Source organism: Clupea harengus, chromosome 10 (genome assembly GCF_900700415.2).
Source record: "Clupea harengus chromosome 10, Ch_v2.0.2, whole genome shotgun sequence".
NCBI lineage: Eukaryota > Metazoa > Chordata > Actinopteri > Clupeiformes > Clupeidae > Clupea > Clupea harengus.
This window is the reverse complement of record NC_045161.1, coordinates 135,351-161,942: the sequence shown is the minus strand read 5'-3', so window position 1 is coordinate 161,942 and position 26,592 is coordinate 135,351. Positions and strand designations below refer to the sequence as shown.

General features: G+C 40.9%; 2 protein-coding genes across 4 annotated transcripts; one reads left to right on the top strand and one right to left on the bottom strand.

Annotated features, from left to right (window-relative positions):
* Positions 1-8,397: 8,397 nt before the first annotated feature.
* Positions 8,398-20,827, top strand: hoga1 (4-hydroxy-2-oxoglutarate aldolase 1). Of its 3 annotated transcripts, none has more exons than XM_031574960.2 (8): positions 8,398-8,609; positions 11,373-11,594; positions 12,116-12,244; positions 12,703-12,830; positions 13,824-13,958; positions 15,905-16,001; positions 18,098-18,231; positions 19,589-20,827. In XM_031574960.2, the coding sequence occupies exons 2-8, from the start codon at positions 11,393-11,395 to the stop codon at positions 19,736-19,738; spliced, it is 975 nt and encodes a 324-aa protein (XP_031430820.1). In that variant the 5' UTR covers positions 8,398-8,609; positions 11,373-11,392; the 3' UTR covers positions 19,739-20,827. The 3 variants fall into 3 exon arrangements, with proteins under 3 accessions (XP_031430820.1, XP_031430819.1, XP_031430821.1); XM_031574959.2 differs by having other exon boundaries at positions 8,399-8,586; XM_031574961.2 differs by having other exon boundaries at positions 8,399-8,609; positions 11,366-11,594.
* A 1,103-nt stretch (positions 20,828-21,930) lies between these two features.
* On the bottom strand, positions 21,931-26,200 carry selenof (selenoprotein F). Its single transcript, XM_031574889.2, has 5 exons — positions 26,089-26,200; positions 23,498-23,665; positions 22,850-22,913; positions 22,599-22,648; positions 21,931-22,487 (listed from the first exon to the last, which is right to left on the bottom strand). The coding sequence occupies exons 1-5, from the start codon at positions 26,134-26,136 to the stop codon at positions 22,356-22,358; spliced, it is 462 nt and encodes a 153-aa protein (XP_031430749.1). The 5' UTR covers positions 26,137-26,200; the 3' UTR covers positions 21,931-22,355.
* Positions 26,201-26,592: the final 392 nt, after the last annotated feature.

Genomic DNA, 26,592 nt, shown 5'->3' with positions numbered 1-26,592 from the left:
TCCCCGATGGCCAGTCCGCCCCTGGGCGTGGTCGATACGGACAAATAAAGGCCGGGCCCCGAATACAAGCCGGGGGTAAAAAAAGGTACCGGTAGCCTATTTTACTGTAGCCTACCAGCATCAGTCCATCAGCACAAAGCAGACATCACAATTTAATTTAATACATTTCATAAATACATGTTCTCCTCATGTTTATTGTTGTTGGCTAATTTCATGGCTGTTTGCAATAAAAAAAAGAAATGTTTCAGCCTACAAGGCGAATTTGTTATTATACAGTTACTTGCCTAAATGATACCTATTTTCTCCAAAATACCTATTTTTAATGATTTTGTTGCCGTTTCGTGATTTCCGCTAAGAATTGTTTTTTACTTCAGGCTAATAGAACTTTAACGTTCCAGGTGTTGCGTAGCAACCCATTACTTGCTGACTTCAAGTTACAATGACTTTCCGCTACGTTAAATGACCGGACTTCTTGCGGAATGATATGAAAGATGTGAATTAGAAGCACAAAACCCGTTGCCAATGACAGCGGTCATTAACTTTTCGCAGTGGTGAATATCAAGAAATTACAGACCTGCTAACGTTGGGATGCCCCATTCAAATCAACGGAACTTTTTGAAACATTCTGAAGAGCCGTATAATCAGTGGCGGTGCGTCAATACAGGGCGCAAGGGCGCCGCCCCTCCTAAAATTTTGAGATGAAAAAAAACCAAACATTATATACCAAACAATTAAAATAAGAAATGTACTGTGTTAACATGTTAAATGTGTGTGGGAGACCATAAGCCCCTGTCAACAACCACTTAAATGTGACAAAATATAATATATTGCCATTCGTTATCACTGAGATAAGCCCCTCCTCCCTGGAGGGGCGCCGGCCAAATGGAAGTCAATGGGAGCTCTCATACTTTTCTGAAACATTTGAGCAAGGACAGCTTCTCATTGGCGGATGAAAGTTCGATCCTGGGGCGCAAAATTTTGCGCCCTAACCAATGACATTGTTTCTTATTTCAACGCGACTGGACTATTCGTCGAATCAGAGACCTTTATCATTCCCTCATATCCCATATAAATCTCACGTATCTACGTGAGCAACATAGCTAGCAGAGACTTTGATTCTGTGAGTATGGCGACTGAAAACTCTGTGGTATCTTATCGTGAAACACCTTTCAATCGACGATCAGATGTCGATAAGAAGAGACTGAAAGACATGGGACCCGAACGTCCGGATTTAAAAATGCAGCAGCAGAGCATCGACCGCGGGAGGACGTACACCCGTAGCTTCTCCTCAAGCCTGTATGCTAACCGGAGCTGGTTAGCTGGTTGTTCAGTGAGTGATGCGTTTTTTTTGTTCCCCCTGCCCAAAGTTACAGTTTGTTGATGGTTGTTATTGGATAATGTTGAGCACTGTGTGTTCTTGAAATAAAGCTTAGTTTTTTTGATTATTCTACTCAAACTCTTTTCTAATTGTGGACTGCTATTTTAACCGCGCCGCCCAACTGCGCGCCCCCCCCCCCCCCCCCAAAAAAAAATAATCACCAGCCGCCACTGCGTATAATAAGTAACAAATAAAGACCTGCCCCGAATACAGGCCGGGTCGCTGTGCAGCCTAAGTAAATAAAAGCCCCGGCCACAATTTGAGGATTTACGGTACTACCCATCATTATTTTTACTACAGTGAATGTGTTTAGGCAGGCACCCAATGAATGAATAAAACACTGAATGAATTTGCAGACCTGGGGGGGCTGAAACTCCACCAGAAGGATGTGGGCCCCAGCAGAACTGTACATCAACCAGCACTGTTCGAAGGCTATGAGATGTGCTGTACATCAACCAGCACTGATAGAAGACTATGAGATGAGAGGTACATCAACCAGCACTGATAGAAGACTATGAGATGAGATGAGATGAACATCAACCAGCACTGTTAGAAGACTATGAGATGAGATGAGATGTACATCAACCAGCACTGCTACAAGACTATGAGATGAGAGGTACATCCCACCACTAGCTGCACACCAGACTGCTGCTACATAGAGATATTGATAGGACTTTCCTCCGCATCTCCAGATTAGCAGCCCCTGCATACAAGAGGACTCCAAACTTATATCAACATCCTCCAGTGGTGATGGAGACACTACAGCAGCTGTAGGAGAAGAACAGGCATCTGATGGACAGAAGTGACATGTGGTCACCATCATCATGCTTGGCCACAGCAGTACCTGGAGGTGAGCGCATCACAGGTCAACCCAGAGGATGTGTGGCTCACGGACACCCTCACGGACACATGCTGCATCCGAACACCCCAGAGAGACGAGCTATACTAGATGACAGTCAGCAGCCTCTTGCATCCCCCACAGTGTTCTCTGCTCACTACTACTGGATTGTATATAAATTATGTGAGTAGCTACATAATAATAAATGCTATAATAAATGCTGTGAGTGCCATTTACTGGACGTTGGCACAGAGAGATGGCGGTCCTGCTCCAGGATGCTAGCCTGACGATGTCATACTCATAATTCTAGTCAGAATATGAGTCTGATATCGCTCCATTGGGCTGTGATTATGGGGCGTGTTTCAACCGAACCAGGAGAAAAAATGCCTCTTCGCTCAATTGGTTACCTACAACCAATCAGAACAACGTAGTATGTGACCATTGGCAGCTGATACATTACACTTTTACCGGATCCCGTAGGAAGGAAGGCAAAAACATCTTTTCGATTGACAAATGCCTTAATCGCGTTTCTCTGTTCCTCTTTCAAAATGAATGCACTGTCAATGTCTAAATGGACTCGAATCTATACATTTCAGCTCTCCAGCGGCAGCCATGTTTGTTGAAAACGAATTCAACTCGTGTGTTGGTGACGTGGTTGGTTACGTTACTGTTGATCATCTGTCCATCATCGTATAAAGCCCGCCTTAACAATTTGATTGGTACGGCCGATATCGAGCCGCAGATAATTTCTCCTCAATGGAGTAATGCCAGACCGAACTTCCCAACCAAAAAATGTGTGGGCGGGGCTAAGTTCGGTCTGGTATCCAGGCTACCAGGATGCAGTTTAAAGGCTGAAGCTCCAGGGTCACTGTTCACTGCAGCACAGCCAGGAACAACCACTGAAAGCAGTCAAATAGTTCCCAACAAGTGCCTGTTGCTGTCCACATGCTATGCCATGACTCCGCTCTACAGTTTAATGCCCTCCTGTATCCATGGCTACGCTCTACAGTTTAATGCCCTCCTGTATCACAGCGATAAGATGGTGGCTTGATCACGGAGGGCCCTGATGGGACCTGATGGAAGCTAAAACGCAGCGTGTCGAGATTGATGGGATTCAACATTATGCCACAACTCTGCTGCAGGTTAGAAACATGCCTAAATTTGCCTTTTTTGATATGAATGTGATGGCAAGACCTGACATGGTGCGTCACAGGGATTCATATTGTGGTCTACCCTCTTGAAAGTGCGTCTTTAAATGAGAAATAACAGCAGCCGACATACAGAAATGAACTCCAAGAGGCAAAGCAGAGTTTCGTGTGCTTATACCCTATTTGTCACACATTTATTTAGGCAAGTAGTCACGGACAAAGATAAAGTTAGAGTTTGCTTTATTACAATCAGTTTCATTGTTGCTAAGCCAGAATCCTTCCCTTGCTAAAAGTAGCTGTTCATAATTATATGCTAGCTTGCCCAGATAATGTTATTTAACCATGAAATTAATCTACTTTATACCACTTGAAAAAATGAATATGTTTATTGTGTTCATTCATTGCCTGCCTACACGCACGATCTGTGGTATAAATGTCAATAGGCAGTTTACCATTATTTACTATGACTTATATGCTAGCTTGGTGATTAAACATTGTAACCAGATCTGCTTAACTCTTTCATGCATGGTGTCCTTATTTGTGGACGTTTAATTTAACTCCATTTAAGTCATGGATAAGGTTAGTTGAAAGTACGTTGATATACCAGATTTTTAAAGAGCGCTAATGGTCATCGTGTTTCACGTTTTCTATTCTCTTTAGGTTACCCTTCTCCAGATGCTGACGGCCGCAGATTCATCACATTTTATGAGTACCATTTCTCGAGTGAAATCAGAACCGATATAAAAGACTTCATGTCAAATAAGCAAACAAAACCACTGAATGTAGTCTGAATATCCATGTTTGAGTGTTCTGCGGACTGATATATGAACAAAATCCTCAATCATATCAAGTATCTACGCGATGAACCACAGAAACGGCTTCGATCAAATAGCTTTCTGTTACGAATACAGACGTCTGACTGCTGTACCATTCAGGTGTGTTTGTTAACGGGTGACAGACACAACTCTGGCAGAGATCAAACATGATGGTAAAATATATTTTTAAAAATCAGTGGAAAAAACGCAACTGAATCACGGTATGCTGGCGAGTGCTGGTGTTCCAGTTTACCAAGTTGCACTTTGTCCTCTTTAGCAGGCTACCTCTTTTGTAAATGTGCAAGCTACATTTCAATTTGTCTTGTTAGCGAGCAATAGGCAAATGCTGTATTGCATCCATTTGATTGAATGTTGAAGCCTACGCTTACAGTTGCTAACCACTTTAATTAAAAAATATTAACACATAAAAAGTCGTCGCAGAATTTCCTTAACAGTTGCATACCTATAAAAAAGGCCAAAGAAGGAATAGGCCTACTTGTTGGAGATTCACAATAGGCTTACATCCCAAACTAACCTGAGGATTTAAACTATTTGGAGGAAACACAATGCGATACGTGATGCGATAGCTTACGTGCCCCACAAAAATCCAATATAAAACATTAGACCTCCAAAAACGTTTAATAACTTACCAAGTATCGTCATTTTAGTTATGACAACCTGCCTTCTGAAGCTGCTGAGTAAGTGAAAATAAATCTGATAACTTCCAGGTAGGCTATGTCCGGGTTTTAAAGCAACTTTATGTAGCAGTGTTAAGTTAAATATTTTTACATTTGCATAACGGGCAACCTGAAATGAGACAGTTAGTGGAATTTTCAGGATGAAAAAGCACTTTTACCTATTTTTAACATCAATTATCAAGAATCAATTAGATCCCAAACACAGTAGGAGGGTTAATTTGGAAGTAATTGATTGTTATAACAGCATATCCTCCTGAGACTCGAGGAAAAAAGGTTTTGATATTTAGATTTGTTTTGGATAATTTAAGTATTGTGCCTGAAAGAAACATGTTACAACATTTTTTTTAAATTTTTTTTAAATGGTATTTATTTAATTTGTATCATCTGTCCCTTGTAGTGGACATCGGGTCTTGCTTGATCACAAAATGTAATTCATTCTCGTATGGATTTTTGTTAAAATGTATTTTCATTTCATGAACATAAACAACTAGTTAATTGAAGGAAACGCATCTGAACACTGAAACCTCATTTAAAAAAATTACATACACTAACAACACAATTCAAAAACAATAATGAATGGTACAACAGGAAACAATGTTTTGCCTTTGACACACACAAAAACATGTTGCATTTAATGCACTTGACAAACGTGTTGCCTTTGCATCCTTCTCTCCTGCACTGTGATGCATGCTCTGCCTCTACCATCTTTGGCAAATGGAGTGCCCCATATTTTTTCACATGGTTAATTGGGCTGTAATTGGACCTCCTCTTCTTTGTTGGAGCGTACTCCTCCTCATCACTGCTCATCTCATCATCTCTGGCAACCTGGAACCTGGGGCGACAGTGGTACAGTGGTAGAGAAGTCGTTTAGTAATCAGAAGGTTGCTAGTTCGATTCCCTGTCGAAGCGTCCTTGAGCAAGACACTGAACCCCTAATTGCTCCTGATGTGCAGTGTGCCATCAGTGTAAAATGTAAAATGTGTATACATTGTAAGTCGCACATATGTAAGTCGCTTTGGATAAAAGCGTCTGCTAAATGACTAAATGTTAAATGTTAAACCTGTTGACCTCAACCACCCTGTGCCTGAGCAATCATCTGTTCAGCCAGCAGCAGCTTGAAATCCAAATACTGCAGCCTCTCATTCTCTGGTTTCCCAGAGGCTTTGTGGTCTGTCCTACATTGAATCCAGCTGTTTGTGGCAGCCAGGTCAAAGAAATGCAGGACAGTGCGGACGGTCCATTTCCTTGTGCGGCTTGACATGGGGTAGAAACTGATCATGCGTTCGCACATGTCAACCCCTCCCCTCAACTCCACCCTGTACTCAGCCACAACAGCCGGTCTAGGTTCAGGTTCATATGGCACTTCTCTTTTGCTGACCATCTTACACAGCTATACCTGGGCTCTATCCCATGGACACTGGAGGCCATCAGAACCGCCTTATTGTCCTGCTGTAACAACAGCAACCTGTGATGGTTTTCTTACCAGCATTTCAGATGCACCTCTTCCCTGCTTTTTTGTCAGCTGACATCTTAACTTTGCAAATTGCAGGAACTCTATTTTTCATGATGGTCCCTGTACCCAGGAGACCATTTGCTTGTTAGTTATCCAATAATTTGACAGAGCTGAAATACCTCTCCTCCAAAGCTGAAATGTCCTCCTCTGAGCTTTCACCTTCCAGCTCTACTGCCTGGCCCTCCTCCACCTCCTCCACCTCATCTCCTGACAGCTCTACTGCCTGGCCCTCCTCCACCTCATCTCCTGACAGCTATGAGTCTGACTCCCTTGCATCAATTCTTAGTCAAATCTTTTCTGCCTCACTCAGTCCTCTGCTTCCTGAAGTATGGAAATCTGCCATGACAAGATTATGACTGTTTTGTTCCCTTAATAAAGCAGGGTTCAAGTAGCGTGTTGCCAAAACACAAACAAGCATCCCATAATGCATAGATTATGTGTTGCAATATCCTCTATTTTAGCACAGATTAGTCTTGCTTTAAAAAAAATAAAAAGCAATGCACACATGCATGATGCTATGTAGCCTTTAATGTGACCCTGCACTGGAAACAGGGTAAAACAGACATATTAGCATGTCAGTGCTAACATTGTGAAATCGGAAGATTTTGCTTTGCACCAGTGATTTTATGTCTCTCTGAAGTATTCATCTTACCCATTTAATAAATAAGGAGCACTAGTAGACTACTCTTTGAACTCCTCCATTATGACTGTTAAGATCCTGCAAACAGCACATACTCAGTATCTTTACCAATGAGGTGTTATGATGAAGGAGAAAACGCTGGACCGATATGTTAATATTAGAGCTGTGAAAAATAACGCGTTAACGCATTATGATTAAATTACAGGATTAATTAGTGAAAAAATGTTAACGCATTTAACGCATGCGCAAAATGAGCTTCCAATATACGCACAATTCCGCCCAATCTGCATTAGTCGCCGCTGTAATGGGAAGTTCGTGTTTAAAAAAACCAAAGATGGAACATTCAATAAAACCAAAGTGATATGCACACTCTGCGGGAAGACCTTATCGTTTCACCGTAGCAATACCAGCCTTAAGTACCACCTCAACGCGATGCATGCGTTGGTCGGCGAGGGGAGTTAAAGTGGAATGCGCCAAACCACCCTCACTGAACAACGTAGGCCCCTCATTAAGTCTGCCTGTGACAAGTTGACTAGCACAGTTGCCAAATGGATAGCAAAAAGCTGTAGACCGATTAATATTGTTGAGGACGAGGGGTTCACCGAAGTTTTGCGAGTGGCACCGGGGGACTCGAGCATCAAAACAGCACAAAGACACACAATAATGACAAAAATCCACGAGCTGTATGAAGCTGAAAAGGAAAATGACTTGGCTGCTACGAAACATCAGGCGCTGACAGGGGATCGCTGGACCTCTGTGAGTAACGATAACTACCTGGGTGTAACTGCACATCTAATCACCGACGAATGGAAGTTAAAGTCGTTTACACTAACGTGCATGAAAACAGAAGAGCGCCACTTTGCAGAGGCATGTGCACAACAGTTCCAAACTGTTGCAAGCAACTGGGCAATTGAAGACAAAACGACCACTATAGGGACAGACAGTGCAAAAGGCATTTAGAGGCATTAGATTGTGTCATGGTGTGGTTAATGGTTGTTTGACAAAAAAGAGAAAAATGTTCAACCATCCTATAAAAACAATGGCTAAGAAGCCCAAATCATTTCATGTAATTAACAATACCAAAACATTGACTGTTTCAGAATGATAGTCAACTGGTCGTTAGGTTGCTTGCATGGCTGGATCGGACCCTGCAGTGGCAATTTGTTCTATATTCATTATTTATGCCAAACACTCGTGTTACAAAATAGGCTATACGTGGTCTATATGCTATAATCACATAGTTCAAACTGTAAGACACCACATAGCCTATGTTTGCTTTTATTGTAGGATATGATAAAATGGAACATTGGATCATTTCTGGTCTCGATCGGCCAAGCTGCGCGTTGCACAGAGACAAACAAGCGAAATGTAAACAAATGTCACCAGATAACACGAATCCCAAACTGGAACGCCGATACAGGTCTTCATGTCTATGGTCATGACGCTGACCTGAATAACCTCACTGACTGAGTTACCACACTGTGTAACGTTAACGTTATTTGCTGCCACTGCCGCGTCGCTTGATTTTCCTGAAGTGGACTCTACAGCGGATCTGGGTAGGATATCTTTTTTCTAACAGGTAACTTAGCAGCAATAACGATAAGATAAGTTGGTTTAAGCACGTGCTTACTTTTCAAAGACACATCGTGCACTGAACTCGACTGCTCGCTGCAGTGAAAAAACCGCTTGACCAGCTTATACTTGTTGCTGGTTGATCAGCTAGTTTGACCATCTTAAGTTATGTGTTCGCATGATTTTCGATGGTTTAGCTGATAATGTAAGCTTATAGCTGGTCATACCAGCTAAGACCAACTAAAATCAACTACCAGCCTAATTTGGTTTTCAGCTGTTTTTTCAAGTTCAGTTTCATATCTACAGGTGAAATCAAAGTCTTGGATTCACTCAATATGTATATTAGCCAACTTCGTCCGACAATCGATAATGGCCAACTATAGAGACCTCATTGTAATTTTATTACAGTTTAGCCTACAGCATAGGTTTTTGTGTAGATTTGTGCAGCCCATCGATCAAAGTTCGCAGTCCTTTCCTGCCATAGTATTCAAACATTTACCAGGTGACGCCGTAGACCCATAGACATATCTATGCGTAGACCGGCCTCAAGTTTTGGAACAGCTATTCTTAGGTTTACGGTATTCACGACTGGAAGTTTTTATTTTTCAGCATAAGCATTTCAACACTTCCGGTTCAAAAGAAAGAAATCCCTATGGGAAAATGTATGGGTTTTCGCTAAATACGGTGTGAGTGAAACAACACCAGTAGAAAACCGAGGCAGTCTGTTGAAACAACTGTTATCATGTCTCATAAAAAAACGTTGTTACCAATATGCTAACGCAGAACAAGTATGGACTACATCACGTGGCTTGCCCCTCAGACAACATGAGAACTAGTGATATCCATGGTTACAGTCAATTCTAAACTCACACCCCGCGGTTTGATATGAAAGTTGAAGCTCTATCCAACGTGCCATATTTCCGCCCCTTCCCCAATTCCGCCCCATATGCTAAATGTCCTATTTAATATTAATGTATCTGCCAACCAGGATAACAGATTTTGAACAATTTAAGGTTATGCTCAAAATGCGTATTTAAGCTACATGTGTGCAAAAAAAAATACAGTTGCAAAGCGTAAAGTGCACTACACAGTAATGTAGGATTTGTGTTGGCCATACAGTTTTTCAACCGAGACCGACCCTTTACCCCTCTTCAACTTGAGGTTTTCCTGCCCATCACTGCTGACGACAGTGGTTAGTAGATGATCACGAGTATTTACGGGTCCTGACAGAGATCATAGAGTGGTGCGAAAAATGATTTGCCCCCATCCCGAATTCTTCTATTTTTGCATATTTGTCACGTGTAAATGTTTTACATCATCAAACTAGTTTTAGAATTAGACAAAGATAACCTGAGTGAACACAAAATACAGTTTTTAAATGATGATTTCATTTATTAAAGGAAAAAAGCTATCCCACCCCACCTGGCCCTATGTGAAAAAGTAAATGTCCCCTTAGTTACTAAATCAACCAATTAACCAAATTTAATTGATAATTTGGTTACATTTTACTAGACACATCCAGGCATGATTACAACCAGGCCTGTTGAATCGAAACATCACTTTAATAGAACCTGTCTGGCAATGTGAAGTAGGCTAAAAGGTCTAAAAAGCAGTACATGATACCACGATCTGCTCCCTCTACTCTCTCTATATATAAAGGCACAACAGAGGCTGTATTTCCTGAGGTTACTCAGGAGGAACAAATTAAAAACGAAACTGTTAGTGTCCTTTTACCGCTGCTCTGTGGAGTCAGTGTTAAGCTATGGCATCTCGCTGTGGTTTGCCAGCTGCACGGCAGCAGAAAGAAAGGTACTCCAGAGGGTCATTATCACAGCGCAAAAAGTAATTGGCTGCTCTCTTCCACCTCTTGAGGACATCTATAAAACACGCTGCCTCAGAAAAGCCCAGAGCATCCTCAGAGACTCAACACACCCTGGTTACCACCTACAGTATTTGAACTGTTGCCCTCAGGGAGACGCTTTAGGACCATCATAGCAAAAACAGACAGGCTGAGAAACAGCTTCTATCCCAGAGCCATCATAGCACTTAACAATGCACAAAACTGACCTGTATTTGTCTCTCTGTTGTGTTGTATGTCTTGTGTTTTATAATGTTGTATAGCGTATGTACTGTGTGTGTATATATATATATATATATATGTTCAATCTATATTTTTATAGTTTTTGTGTCTGAGAGCTGCTACCTTAATTTTGTTGTACTTGTGCAATGACAAATAAATATATTCTATTCTATTTTATTCTATATCATATTGTACTATGTATTTAATACTGATGTGGCCATTGGAAGTGCAACAGAGTTATCAGGTCAGTGTCATAAAATCAGTAACCATTAACTTTGGCGTTCAATATTTTATAATGAAACTACTAAAATGTATGGAAAAATCTAGTGCTACATTCTTGGCACTACCAAAGTCTATGACACTCATAAAGCAGCCAGGTTGATTAAGGCAGTAGGAGTACTTTGTTTGGCAGAGGATGGCTTCAGTGAATATTGCCATAAAGCCAGACAGTTTATTCCACTTGTGTTACTAGTGTATTTTTATTTCTACATTGTATAGATTGTATTTATGCATTTTATAGGATTATATTATAATGCGTTTTGTTTGTTGTCTTTTAGTTCAGGGGTTTAATGTTTTTTTTTTTTCAGAGATGAATGTGAAGAGGTGCTAGGAGTGATCCATTATATTAGTGGTCATATGGCTATCATCCTCCACATCTGAAAAAAATAATTTACCATTGTCCGTTTGCAGGTTTGAACGCTTGAACTACAATGTTCTCCTTCAGAGCTTTGAAAAAATACAGAAGAGGTGTCGCTATTCTCTGGAAGCGAACAAACACTCAGAACACGACCCGGAAACTCGATATAGGAGGCATTTATCCACCAATCGCTACCCCATTTACAGAGAAGGAAGAGGTGGACTATCAGAAGCTGGATGAAAACCTTCAGAAATATTCAAAAATTCCATTTAAAGGTGACGTACATCAAAAATTACTTTTCAACATTAAGATACAGTGTGAAATGTGTTCGAGAGCTATGGGTCTTTGGGTTATGCTCATGGTATTTGGCAGGTGCTTTTGTCCAAAGTCACTTGCAAAACACAAACACACAAATATATAAATACATCTCTTACTGTGATAGTTATAAATCTTTACACTCAATCAGCCAGTTAATCCTTGGTTAGCCAGTAGTAGTTAATTAGGTCCATATTTTGAAAGTTTGGTAGAAAATACTCCCAGCTCTCTTGAGTAGTCCCATGCATCATACAACATCCTCAAAGTGAAGGAACTATGCTTGGACCTCTCAAACATGCTTTTTAGAGCCTGATTTTAGAACCTGGTTATATCATCTTGTGTGAACTAAATATACAGCCTAAATGTACAGACAGAATATGCTTACATTTTTTGTAAAGTTGTTTTCATGTGTGTCTCAGTCAATGTAGGCTGTACTGATGAGCATATACTATTGACAGGATCCTCTCCTGTTTCTCTTTAGGCCTGGTGGTACAGGGTTCGAACGGGGAATACCCCTATCTGAGCGTCGACGAGCGTCTGGAGGTGGTCAGGAGGGTCAGATGCATTCTTCCCAGTAGCATGCTGCTGATGGCAGGATCTGGCTGCGAGTGTGAGACATTGTATTTTTGTTTTGTTTTGATGAGTGATGTTTAGTTATGGTTGGCTGACATGGTGCATGCAGATTTGAGTTAGGATAGCAAGGGTGGCAGGGTACACAGCAGTGCCCAACTGGCTGGTGACAGCCACAACACGTGTCACATGCTCTACCTGGGATCCTTAAAGGCCATCCTTCACAGTACAACATGCGCTGTCTGTAGCCTAGTTTTATTGATATTGGGAATTTGTATGCGTTTTATTGTGATTTATGTTTAGTTATGTTGGCTGGCTTGGTGCGTGGGGGAATTGTAGTTCTACAAGCATAGTAAGGGTGGCAGGATACAATAGCAGTACACAATTGGCTGGCGACAGCCAGAACATGCGCCGTGTGCTGTACTTTGTTTGTTTGTCCCTACAACCTCTCACCCTCTTCCTTCTCTGTCAACCACTCCACCCCCACTTCTCTCTCAGCCACCAGAGCCACGGTGCACATGACAGAAGGGATGGCCCAGGCGGGAGCTGATGCCGTGCTTGTTGTGACGCCCTGTTTCTATGGTGGCAGGATGAACAGCCAAGCACTTATTCACCATTACACTAAGGTCAGATCACTTAAATGAGATCACCTGACTAATTGAAACGCTTTCTGAGATGCATCAAAGGAAGAATTAATCTCAGACTTAATTTCATAATGAATGACTCGTAATAAACAATTCCCAATATACCTGCCTGATAGGTGAAAATTCACCCTAGTTACCTCAGGACTCCGGAGCTGCATATAAGTATATTTATTAGACAGACAACAATTGCAATCGGGCTCACCCCCAGGACAAGGCTGAAAGTGAAGCAATGATAAACACATCGCACAAGGTTTATATAGACAGAAGTTTAGCGTTCAGCAGGGATAACCACGTGGTGGATTTCTGATGTCCGAGGCAAGGATGGAAGTTTTGCAAGGTCGGAAGAAGCACAGTTCGAACCTTCTTATCACTTCTGGTCTAACCATGCTCTTGTACATATGCAGACTAAGTTGCACCTAATATTCTAAGTTACACACACGCAGAAACACAGAAAAGCCATGTTCCTGCTTTCATAAGTACATGATTCATATAAGGTAATTAATAATACAAGGCACTTGATTATTATATTCTTAAGTCATTAACAGTGTTTGCAAATTATCTCCATCACTGCCAATATGCTTTCTTTTCTATTGTGGTCTGTTAAATATCTGACCTTTACCTACCTGATCTTTTTATTTGAAAATAAAAGATGCAAAATGAATTATATTTATTTTGGTCATGTAGTTAATGCAGGGAAGCCCAAAGGCTAAATGAGTGACAATAGGTGTGTTCACCCGGAAAAAAGCTGTGTGCGAATTCTATGAATTGTTACTATTGGGTGCAAAATACACCCTTCAGCTCTCTAATACAAATGTTCTGGCAAATTCTTAATTGAAAGATAAGGAATTGGACATTCTTTCTGTTACTTTGAAACACAGTGGCATTACTTGTGTGTTTTTATTAACTTTACCATATATCTAAATCATGAATGATCACATAAAACATGTAAATATGAGGGCATGTTGTCTCAAGCAGGTGGCGGATGCGAGTCCAGTTCCTGTGGTTCTGTACAGCGTTCCAGGCAATACAGGCTTAGAGCTGCCTGTGGACGCAGTCATCTCCCTGTCTCAGCATCCAAACATTGTGGGACTTAAAGACAGTGGGGGAGATGTGAGTCAACTGTATTTTTCTCACTCATTGACTTATTTATAGATTTACTTGGCATTCACCAAAATATTTATTGATTATTGAATACAATTCCACAATGTCACTTGTGGGTTATATATGTAAGATATACTTTAATTACCAGTGTCTGTGTACATGCAAACTTGAAGTAGCAATTGCTGTGAACAAAAAATGCTACAGCTTTGAAATATTAATTTTCTGAAATAGGGGGTAACTGCAAGGACAAATTCCCATAGAAATACTTCCTACTTTGGAGGTATACTTTTGGAGACCTTCCTTTCAGATGTTTTGGCACATAATGTCAGCAAATGAGGACAATCTGAAAGGGTCAAGTGGGAGGCACTGGTTAGGGTCAAGGGTCAAGTGGGAGGCACTGGTTAGGGTTAGGGTTAGGGACAAGTAGGAGGCACTGGTTAGGGTCAAGGGTTAGGGTCCAGTGGGAGGCACTGGTTAGGGTCAAGGGTCAAGTGGGAGGCACTGGTTAGGGTTAGGGTCAAGTGGGAGGCACTGGTTAGGGTTAGGGTTAGGGGGAACTGTTTGATTTCACATGGGATGACCCTTCTGTGTATTCATTATCAAGGATGGTGAAGGTCATTTTGTACCACATAATTATGGAGACAATAGTTGAACAATCAGGAGCAAGCTTTTATTCACAATGATGCGAGTCAAGGGAGGGCTTCAGTAAGATTCACCGGCATCTGTGATTAGACAAGGAAACAGACTGAGTATCCAAAACAGGAAAAGGGGTGTCACTCAATAGCCCAACCCTACATGAATACGTATGAGGTGACTACTCGGACACAGAGAATTCACCATGTCGTGCTAATCAATGCTGTTCTGATTCTTTGGAACATATGTCTTCTGACACAGAGACTTCACCATGTTGTGCTAATCAATGATTCTTTGGAACATGCAGTATGTCTTCTCTTCTGATGCAGAGAATACTGACTGTGCAGGGTATCTGGGACTAGCAACACAACTAACCCTATGAGCTCAATATGGGACTAGCAACACAACTAACCCTATGAGCTCAATATGGAACTAGGAACACAACTAACCCTATGAGCTCAATATGGGACTAGCAACACAACTAACCCTATGAGCTCAATATGGAACTAGGAACACAACTAACCCTATGAGCTCAATATGGAACTAGGAACACAACTAACCCTATGAGCTCAATATGGAACTAGCAACACAACTAACCCTATGAGCTCAATATGGGACTAGCAACACAACTAACCCTATGAGCTCAATATGGAACTAGGAACACAACTAACCCTATGAGCTCAATATGGAACTAGGAACACAACTAACCCTATGAGCTCAATATGGGACTAGCAACACAACTAACCCTATGAGCTCAATATGGAACTAGGAACACAACTAACCCTATGAGCTCAATATGGAACTAGGAACACAACTAACCCTATGAGCTCAATATGGAACTAGCAACACAACTAACCCTATGAGCTCAATATGGGACTAGCAACACAACTAACCCTATGAGCTCAATATGGAACTAGGAACACAACTAACCCTATGAGCTCAATATGGGACTAGCAACACAACTAACCCTATGAGCTCAATATGGAACTAGCAACACAACTAACCCTATGAGCTCAATATGGAACTAGCAACACAACTAACCCTATGAGCTCAATATGGAACTAGCAACACAACCAACCCTATGAGCTCAATATGGGACTAGCAACACAACTAACCCTATGAGCTCAATATGGAGGACAGAAACATTCCTATGTGAATCTAATTAGGATACACAAGATATGATGATAGAAAATAATAATAGAGAAACACATGAATATCATGTACATATAAGTAATGGTCATAAAATAATGATTCTGATTTACCACTCTTTCAAATGGGCATAACTTCTTCTGTCTCTTGGTTTTCACTGCATTTTGTCATAGATCACAAGAATCGGTCTCATCATTCACAAGACAAGATTGGAAGACTTCCAGGTCCTGGCAGGTTCTGCAGGATTCCTCATGGCCGCATACTCTGTTGGTAGGTTGGTTGTTCTTGCTGTCAGACCAGATTTGGTCAAATGATTTTTCCATTATTATTTTGACGACTGTGTCTTGCACTGTAAATGTAGAAACAACACCCTGACCTCTTTATGTTAGTAAATATGGGACACTATCTGTCTGATGGCTGATGGCCTATTAGAAATAATGACCCACCCCTCAGTTGATTGACAGCCTCGTTTGGTGGATGTGTTGTCAGGATGTGAGATGGATAAGCGTAGCTCTGGTGTGCGTGCACGTGCATGAGGAAACAGTGTGTAGTGTCCCTGCTCGCTTGTCAAACGTGTGACACATCGTGTAGTGTCCCTGCTCGCTTGTCAAACGTGTGACACATCGTGTAGTGTCCCTGCTCGCTTGAGTGAGTCAAACGTGTGACACATCGTGTAGTGTCCCTGCTCGCTTGTCAAACGTGTGACACATCGTGTAGTGTCCCTGCTCGCTTGAGTGAGTCAAACGTGTGACACATCGTGTAGTGTCCCTGCTCGCTTGAGTAAGGTGTGACACATCGTGTAGTGTCCCTGCTCGCTTGTCAAAGGTGTGACACATCGTGTAGTGTCCCTGCTCGCTTGTCAAAGGTGTGACACATCGTGTAGTGTCGCTGCTCGCTTGTCAAAGGTGTGACACATCGGCGTTCCGCTAATGACTTTCACGGCTGTGGTGATGAGCCGGCTACAGAGGTGGCCCCTGAAAATGTCACTCACTCTGTCTGAAATGTATGGAACAGAAGAATGCATTAGAGTGGTAAATATTGCGGAAAATACAATTCAAAAATAATTATTAAATGACCTCCAATATTACCAAGCCATATATAAACTAGTGGCACAGTAATGGAACATGAAGAGTTAAATGGATGGTTCATGAAAGAACAGTTTATTACTACAATGTATTATTATTATATTATATTATTATTATTATTCAGTTTATTATTACTTAAATGTTACAAGTATCAACCAAACTGAATGTAAGGTGTAAACCTAACACATTTGTATAGTAATCAACATATAGGCTTAGGCAATACATAACTAGGCCTACATTCAGGCTGTCTGGATGAAAATGAAATGACCCATGAATGAAAACCTGATATAACATTCATGCCCAGAATCCCACAGTCAGCACCAAGGCAAGGATCACAAGCAATCACCACCAGCCACCAAATTGTTCTCCTGTTTTTCTTTTAATTACGTTTAGTTTCCTTTAATGTTATGTACTTGTCTGTATGTATATGCTTGCTTTCTAAAGTGTCCAAACTGTTAAGTGCTTTGAGTATGTGTTTACCCACTAAGCTGTTCTAAAACCAATATTTTGAATGCTGGCTCTGTCCTTTTTTATCCACTATTAAATTCTGTATATTTCATGTGTATCCCTTCTTATGCTGCATGAGTGCTAATATGTTTGACCCTCTGATGTCACCCTTGTACCTCTATCTCCCCACCCGGCCGGTCCCAAGCGGATGGGTCCCCCCTCTGAGCTGAGGTTCTGCTGTGTGTGTGTGTGTGTGTGTGTGTGTGTGTGTGTGTGTGTGTGTGTGTGTGTGTGTGTGTGTGTGTGTGTGTGTGTGTGTGTGTGTGTGTGTGTGTGTGTGTGTGTGTGTGTGTGTGTGTGTGTGTGTGTTCTGCTCAAGGTTTTTTCTTTTCCTGGCCCCAGGCCTCAGTGCTTGCTCTTTGGGGTTCAGGCTCTGGGTTCTGTAAAGCACCTGGAGACAATTTCAATTGTTATTGGCACTATAGAAATAAAATTGAACTGCTTTTTGTGACAAACATTTCCTTCTCAATTTACATATTTACAATTGATTTCACCTATATAGAATTTTGTGTATTTCATTTCATGTTTCATCTGGCCTTTAGTACTTAATTACTGCATTACTATGTAGAGTGGTCACGTTTGTTTTGTAAATGTACAAGTTAACAATCCATGCACATCCCTATTTTCCTCACAAGATTTCCAAATGATGAGAAACGTCCTCCAGTCCTGTATCAGAGCGTGTTGATCAGACCGTGTGATATGTGTTGCAGGTGCAGTTGGGGGTGTGTGTGTGTGTGTGAGCGTGTTGATCAGACCTTGTGATATGTATTGCAGGTGCAGTTGGGGGTGTGTGTGCTCTGGCCAATGTGTTGGGAGAGGAGGTTTGTGACCTGGAGAGACTCTGCCTGATTGGCCACTGGGACAAGGCCAGGGAGCTACAGCATCGCCTCATCGAGCCCAACACAGCAGTGAGCATCCAACACACACATTTGACAATTCTCTTTGTAGTGCTGATGAGCGTTCCAGAAAAAAAACTGCACTTCCCACGTTTCCCCTTCCAAAGTAAAACTATCACATAGCACATTTTATGTGATAAAACGTTTTTTATGGGTAATTCAATGTTTTACTTTGCTATGATTAGAGGTCTATGTACTCGTATGCGAGTTGCTGCTTTAACTACAGTCTTAGGTTGAACTAGCCTTGAGATTTAGCCCAGATTAGTTAGTTTAGCGCAGGTTGTCACAGTGGCCAGGAGGCAAGCCGTCACATGTTGTTGACCCTGGAGTGTCTGCGTCTCGGATGCAGATAGGGAGATTATTTCACAGGAGGGGGGCTTGATAGCAAAAGTACTCTGCATCATACTGTGTTCTTTTGATACGCCTGCACTCTGGGAGCTCTTGGTGGGCAGGAGGGGACACGGAATTCCCTGGGGTCATTTGGAACTAGGCCATTTAGAGATTAGTGGATTACTGGAGTACTTTGAAAACAATTATACTTTTGACAGGGAGCCAGTCTAGAGACACGAGTACAGGTGAGATATATTCATATTTTTAGTTCTGGTTAAGTGTGCGAAGAGCAGCATTTTGTATCAGTTGGAGGCTCTGCATCCAGACAGGAGAGTATTGCAGTAGTCACACTAAATGTGTCGATTAGTTTTTCTGCATCTTGGTCAATGGTTCCACCAGGATCTTTGACACACACTTGTGTTGGATGTTAGTGAGATGCCATCGAGTGTGTGTAGAGTAGAGTAGATCTTTGACACACACTTGTGTGTGATGGTAGTGAGATGAGTAGAGTAGAGTAGAGTAGATCTTTGACACACACTTGTGTTGTGATGGTAGTGAGATGAGTGTGAGTAGATCTTTGACACTTGTGTTGGATGTTAGTGAGATGCCATCGAGTAGATGGGAGGATCGTGTCATTCTCAACTGTTCGGGCCTGCAATGATTACCTCAGTTTTATCTGTGTTAAAGAGTAGGAAATTGTTCGTTATCCATGCTTTGACATCTTAAGGCACGTGTCTATCTTAGGTAGCTGTATAACTTTGTTAGGTTTCATGGATAGGTAATAGTTGGGTGTCATCAGCATAGCAGTGGAAGTTAGTACCATGCACCAATAAGGCTAGGGCTATTGAGTGAAAAACATGCTATATAACGCCTAATTAATATTGTAATGCAAAATGACAAACACAATAGGCATGATTAATTGTGAATCATTACATCGCTGATTCGAATAAAAAATTGTAAAATAAAATACACACATTACAGGCATATATTGTATTTGATCTTCTAAATAATGATGCTATCTCCTTCTCTCTCTGTGAAGGTGACCAGGAAGTATGGCGTGGCAGCCCTCAAGCAAGCGATGGAATGGTTTGGTTACCATGGCGGTGCCACCCGCTCACCTCTGCAACCTCTCTTGCACACAGAACTGCAACAACTCCGGATGGATTTCTCCTCCAATGGTTGGCTGTGACTAGACAGGAATGGGCGGATATCTGCACTGACTGCCATTTGAGTTGTTCCCAACAGAACAGAACCCTTTAAGCATACAGTTAATATTACTGAATTGAGGAATATTATAAAGGTGAAAGTAATTTCTCTGACTACTTTGGATATACATATATATCCAAATCTAAACTCTTTAAATTACATTTCATGATGAAAGGTCAATAACCAGACAGAACATAACGACAGTGATTGAAAGATTGTGAGGCGCCCTTTTGATATCAAATACATCTGTGTTGAAGTTAAGTGTTTAGTAAAAATGACTCATGTAAATAAGGCAATATGTTATATAGTATATGTTATATATATATATGTTAATATATCCTGCCCGAGAACATGAGACACGATACAAACATGTGCTGTGACGCATGGTCACCTCATCTCTCAAATGATATTTTTAGGAACACACCCTTTTGTTGCCCTGAAACCTGGGGTCAAGAGGCAGCTGATGAGTAAACTGCAGTGAATTATCGTAAAACTTCCAATAAGGACGTAAACGTATGCCTCTTAAAATCACCATATTGGCATTTATTTGATAGAATCAGTCTTTTGTAAACACCAAGTAGAATTGTCTAATCGGTCCAATTGCTGGTCTAAAAAGTCTCAAATCATTGGAAAACTGTTGTTTATCCTCAGCTCAAGCAAAATGGAAAATGATTATTGTTAATGTATGATCCATGTTCCATTATATTGAACCTGCTAGGCCCTCCTATAGGCTACCCCACCACCGGTTAAGTGGTGGGTCGTATATAAAGCTAATTTTACCTCAGTAAAGCCCTGCCAGTATTAAACATCAGATGAATAGTCTATTGTGCACCTCTACAGTAAAAACTGGCTTTGATTTGTGTATTTGATGATCGTTATCTCTGTACCTTTACCAATGGTTTAGGCTAGTCCTCTACTCAAGTAGGAGACTGCTAGGTTAGCTTGCTGGATGGACCAGTTAGTGACCTAGTTCATTTACAGGTGCTTATCAGGGGCGATCATCATCAAGTGGGTCTCACAAGTCTGTTACTGTTACTGCTTTTTCCTGGAATAAACTCTGCATTAACCATTAGAAATGGTCCTGTGTTTTTCCCACAACTGGTGAGCCACCCCATGTGTGATTTTTGAAAATCCAATTTCAAATTCAAATAAATTTCAGTTACCATTTCATTAATTTATACAGCACCATTAACAATAGACATTTTCTCCAAGTGCTAAAAGAGCAAACACAAGGCATCGGTGGCAAGGAAAAACGGGAAACCTTGGGAAGAACCCGGCTTAGTGGGGAGACCCATCTGCCTGAGGTCGGCCTGGTAGAGGGACAGAAGAGGGGTGCAGATAATTCATGCGTAGAATCAAGTAAATATTTCAGGTGTACATTATATTGGCATACATGGGACAGATGTACTCCAGGCATACATACAGGTTGCAGGGTGTAGAAAGGGAGCTATGGGGTATACCCCAGATTCTGTGTCATAGTGCATACTGAGGGGACTACAGGGTCACGAGGGGGAGGAGACAGATTGGTTTTATTCTTAATATGGTTTTGAAAAAGTGTTGAATGCATGAATTGAATATTGGGAACTGGGGGAGGTCTGGCACAAGCGTCCGCATCCCAAAACATGTCTCCAAGTGCCCACAGGAACCCCACCATCATTTCCAGATTCCACGCCCAATCTCAAAAAGCCCTTGAAATAAAGTTTAAAAAATTAAATTTTGGGAAGTATGGAAACAAAAGCCCCGTTAGGGGCATAAACAATTGCAAGAAATATTCTACATTTTCCCTGTGACGATGAGACTCTTGTATAAGGATGGCTGTACCCCTGGACCTAGCCTGGAATGTTGAGTCATATATTGAATCAACGTAATTATTCCCGAATCTCAAATGATGAGCGACTTTGAGATGTGTCTCAATATAAATACATATTGAAGATTTAATATATGTGCTCCTAAACTCTGGACATTAATCAGGACTTTTTTTATAAAGTGTATCATATAGTTAAAAAAAAAAAAAAAAACAGACTGTCAAAAATTATACTACCGCAGCCGTGATGATACAAAGGGAGATATTTAAGGTTGCCTCAGAGTTTAAAACGTACAATTCTAAGGCATTTCACAAATGTCACTTCTCTGAAAGAAAATCAGTCTTCAAATGGATTCTGATACATTTCCTCGTGAGTTTTAGAGAATTTTATTATTTTGAGTGCCTGCTGCCCTTGCAAACAAACACTCACAAAGACAAACCCAAAGAAACAGAAGAAAAGCATACAAGGTGGTCTACTGCTACTAGATGTCATGAGAGGTACACTGGACTTCAGACCCATCATTCCAGTAATGGTTTACAGAGAGGCCTTCATTAACGTACACCTCTGCATTAGTACATGTTCATAGAGCACCACACTTGAAAAAAACAAAACAAAAAACAAAAATATCAGGGTTTATACATTATTGAATGAAAATGTCTGTTAAACGTCAGAGGAGGAAATACAAATCTAAAATTACTTTGGAATGACTGGAATCACTGAAATTTCAACTAAAGAATTTACTTATCAAATATGTGACAAAAATAGTTTAACAAACTATCTTGCATGACTGGGGTCTTATATACGGTCCAACTTTTCACTGAGGAATTCCTCCACACTGTCGGTGTTCCATTTGAGGATGCTGAGTTCATCCACGATGTTCCCATTGTTGTCCAGCAGCTTGAGCACAGGGTCTGAGCCTCGAACATACTAGGGGGGAAATGACACACGGGCTCCTTAATTACTCCATGATAACATAGAAAGCAAAATCAGAGGCAAAACGTATTTATTTATTTTTTTACAAAATCATCCTACGGTTACCTTTATTTGTAGACCCTTGAACGTCTTTGGCTTGTCACCTCTGACAAAAGCTGCAAGGTTATGCACAATACAAATTTAACATAACAGTAATGAAGGATGTGTAATGAACTTCAGAATGTAAACAAGACAAACATTTCTCACAAAAGAAATACTGAAACTGTATCAGAATTCAAGTCATAGGTCATCAAAAAGACAACACAGATTTCCCCCTAACTATATACACATGAAATAGAAAATAACATGCGACCGACCTTGGACTTGAGGGAACCTTCCCAGCCGTCATCCACAGACTTCCAAAATGGCACCAGGATAGTGCTGTTAAGGTCAAAGTAAAAAAGCTAAATTCACACGAAATTTTCATGGAAACATTCCCCCCAAATAAAGACAAAACAATAATACAGACTTCTGAGGTCAAGGTATATAGTGCCTTGCAAAAGTATTATAGCCCCTGAAAATCTATGAAACATTACATACATGCTTCATAGTATATACATGTTGAATCATGCATTCCTGAATGTATTAGGTAACATTACAATGGAACACTACGTCCCTATGTAACTATTTGTAAAAACAAAAAAAAGTAGTATTTTGCAGTTCCAGCATGCAGGGCAACCAACAAGGAAAACAACATCATCAACAACCACACGATCCCACGATGGCAGGCATCCCAATAGACAGCTGAGCAAGATGGGCGTCACATTAAAAAAAGGCTTTTAAGTATAAAAACTAAAAGAAACTGATATTGATTGCTCATTATAAAACTGGGTATTCCAAGCCCAAACCAACCCCTTTAAGAGCATATGATGTTGCCTGGACCCCAGGAAGAATAGTCTCCACTACGGTGTAGACTAATGGGGATCCCTAATAAACATAATAAAACATAATAATAATGATGTTACCTTAATGGACTCCAGCTGTGCCTCCTCCTGGCAGCACTCCCTGCACACGGGATGGAGTGGATTCAGGTTGAACTGGCCCAACAGGTCACAGGAGCTGCACAGGAGGTTGCTGGAGAAGCCCATCTCTCTGCAGGCCTCAGACGTCAGCTCTGCTCCTAAGGCTGAGAGCTAAGATGAAGACAGAAGCACACAGGAAGGATCACCATATAGTTTTAGTATCATAAGTCAGCTCTGCTCCATAGGCTGAGAGCTAAGATGAAGACAGAAGCACACAGGAAGGATCACCATATAGTTTTAGTATCATAAGTCAGCTCTGCTCCTAAGGCTGAGAGCTAAGATGAACACAGAAGCACACAGGAAGTATCACCATATAGTTTTAGTATCATTAGAATCATCAAGTTTGGCTTCATTTGTGACATTCAGGTCAATAAACTGATAGGTGAAAATTCACCCTAGTTACCTCAGGAGCTGCATATAAGTATATTTATTAGACGAACAACAATTGCAATCGGGCTCACCCCCAGCACAAGGCTGAAAGTGAAGCAAGGATAAACACATCGCACAAGGTTTATATAGACAGAAGTTTGGCGTTCAGCAGGGAAAACCACGTGGTGGATTTCTGACGTCTGAGGCAAGGATGGAAGTTTTGCAAGGTCGGAAGAAGCACAGTTCGAACCTTCTTATCACCTCTGGTCTAAACATGCTCTTGTACATATGCAGACTAAGTGGCACCTAATATTCTAAGTTACACACACAGAAAAGCCATTTCATAAGCACATGATTCATACATTCTTAAGTAATTAACAGTGTTTGCAAATTATCTCCATCATAAACCTTATCAAGTATTTGGGTATACCCAATAACCCCACCTAAACTTCAGATATTTCACGACTAAATCTATCTGTAAAGTAAAAGATGTTCTCCTTTACACTATTATCATCCATCATGGTCAATTCAGTTTTGACTGTATTTCCAAAAGAGATAGGGCTCCGAAATATTCATTCAGCTATTGACTAGATTAGAATAGAAAACAAACACCATGGCAAGTAAAACTAATAATCTAGAGCACGGTGCAATCAATAGCTTCAAATGAAAAAAAAGCATGCAGGAACACACTTTTCACTGGCCTCTCACTGACATCCAGCTTAACTGTTTAAGATCTCGGTGTAATTATTAATCAAGATCTCTCTCTCTCTCTCTCTTAACTCTCACATAAAACAGATATCAAAGACATCCTTCTTTCACCTACATAATATCAGGAAAACTCTGTCCTTCCAAGATGCAGAAATGCTAATCCATGCATGTCACTTCAAGACTCGACTACGGAGTAGTTGTGTTTGTTTTCATTCAGTGACAGGAAGCTCAACATCTTAATTTTAAAAAGGGCGCTTGTAATTGTCTTCCACTCATGTCACGTTAAACCAATATGCATCAACCATCACTACAAGCCACACCCAGCCGTTTCAGGCCACATAGAAGTACCGCAGACGACAATTCCCCACTTTTTTATTTCAGAATCAAGTTCTACACCCTATAATAAAGATATTTGAGATATTGAGGGGGTACAATTTATAGTTCTCATCCTTACAACTTTTGCAGGATCAGTGTGTCAATTATGCCTGTAAGGGTCAATGGGCCACACGGTTGAAAGGCTGCATACGCCTCATGGAAATGGCTTGTAATCATCACCTATTTTACTGAGAATCGACAGTCAGGCATGCCAATTATGATTGGCTTTTTAATTACGTTTATTTTCGTCCTGTAGTAACAGTTTTGGACCAGACTTTTATTTTGACCTGTCAACAATTTTCGGCCGCCTTTGCCAAAAAACGGATGTCTTATTTAGGCTGGTGTAACGCTGCTGGTACACTAGCATTGACAGGAAGTGAACCGGCTCTATGTAGACGATGGGCTCTGATTCTACGCGGAAGCATAAAATCGCGCTGTACGTGATATATTCCCCACATTTCACGACAACGAATGATCATACCAGAGCCGGCCTACGTCTATTAGAAATTCCTCGGATCATACTAACAGTTAAAGTACAGTGGCGTTAGCGTTAATGCCTTCATGTTGAAAATGGTAGTAACTGTTAACAGTAGCCCACCTTATGAGAGTTCATAATTAAAATGTTTGAGAATCAGTGGATTTTGACACGACCATTCCTAGAAGCAGACTCAGTTGTTATAACTGTTATAAATACAACTGCTGCACCATACATATCAAGTCTCACGTTAATTTAGAGCCTAAATTACGCGCTGATGTAGACCTAGAAAGAGTTACTGTTGTTTAATAAAGTTATATCATTGAACCAATTAACGAACCAATTCGTGTTGTTTACTAGCAAATATGTATTAGTGTCGTATAGAAGTATGATTTAGAGTCAAATATATCTACCAAGTACTAGAAAAATGCATTAACCTGTGCATGCCTTCCGATAAGGCAAGAGTTAACGTTACTCACATCAAAGACCCTCTAGCTTACATTTTAACAAAATTACAACTACACCCAAACATTCCTAGACATTACGTAAAATACCTTTAAACATCATTTCATCAAAAAGGGATGTGGTAATATTAATAATGACTCACCATTTGCAACAATGACACAAGCGCTAACATATACACCTCGGCCTCCATCTTCCCAAACTGCAACGTTGTGTGAAGTAGCGATCGTCAAACAAACTGGCTCAACTTCCGGCCACGTTTAGACAAAAATGTACCAACATAAAGGTCACCAACCAGATGTAGTATTTGAAGGGATAATGGCGCTTTTCCACCGCAGGAACTCGCGGGCAGTTTGCGGGGGCGAAGTAATGGTGCGTTCCAGTTGTATTCGGAAGTCAGAATTTCCAGGTTTCAAGTCGGAAGTTTCAACAGGAACGCTCCAGACCACTTAGCACTTTTGTCTTATTTGTGTCTCATTAAATCAGTCCTACACACAGTATAGTCCCCCACATCTATCTGTGGACATGTTCTTATGGTGTTTGTATTTCTGCAAAATACAGAGTAAAGTGTTGTTATCAACTGATGTTGCTAACATCTGGTAACAATTGTCAACAACAACAATTGGTATTGCATTTGTTTTCCGACTTG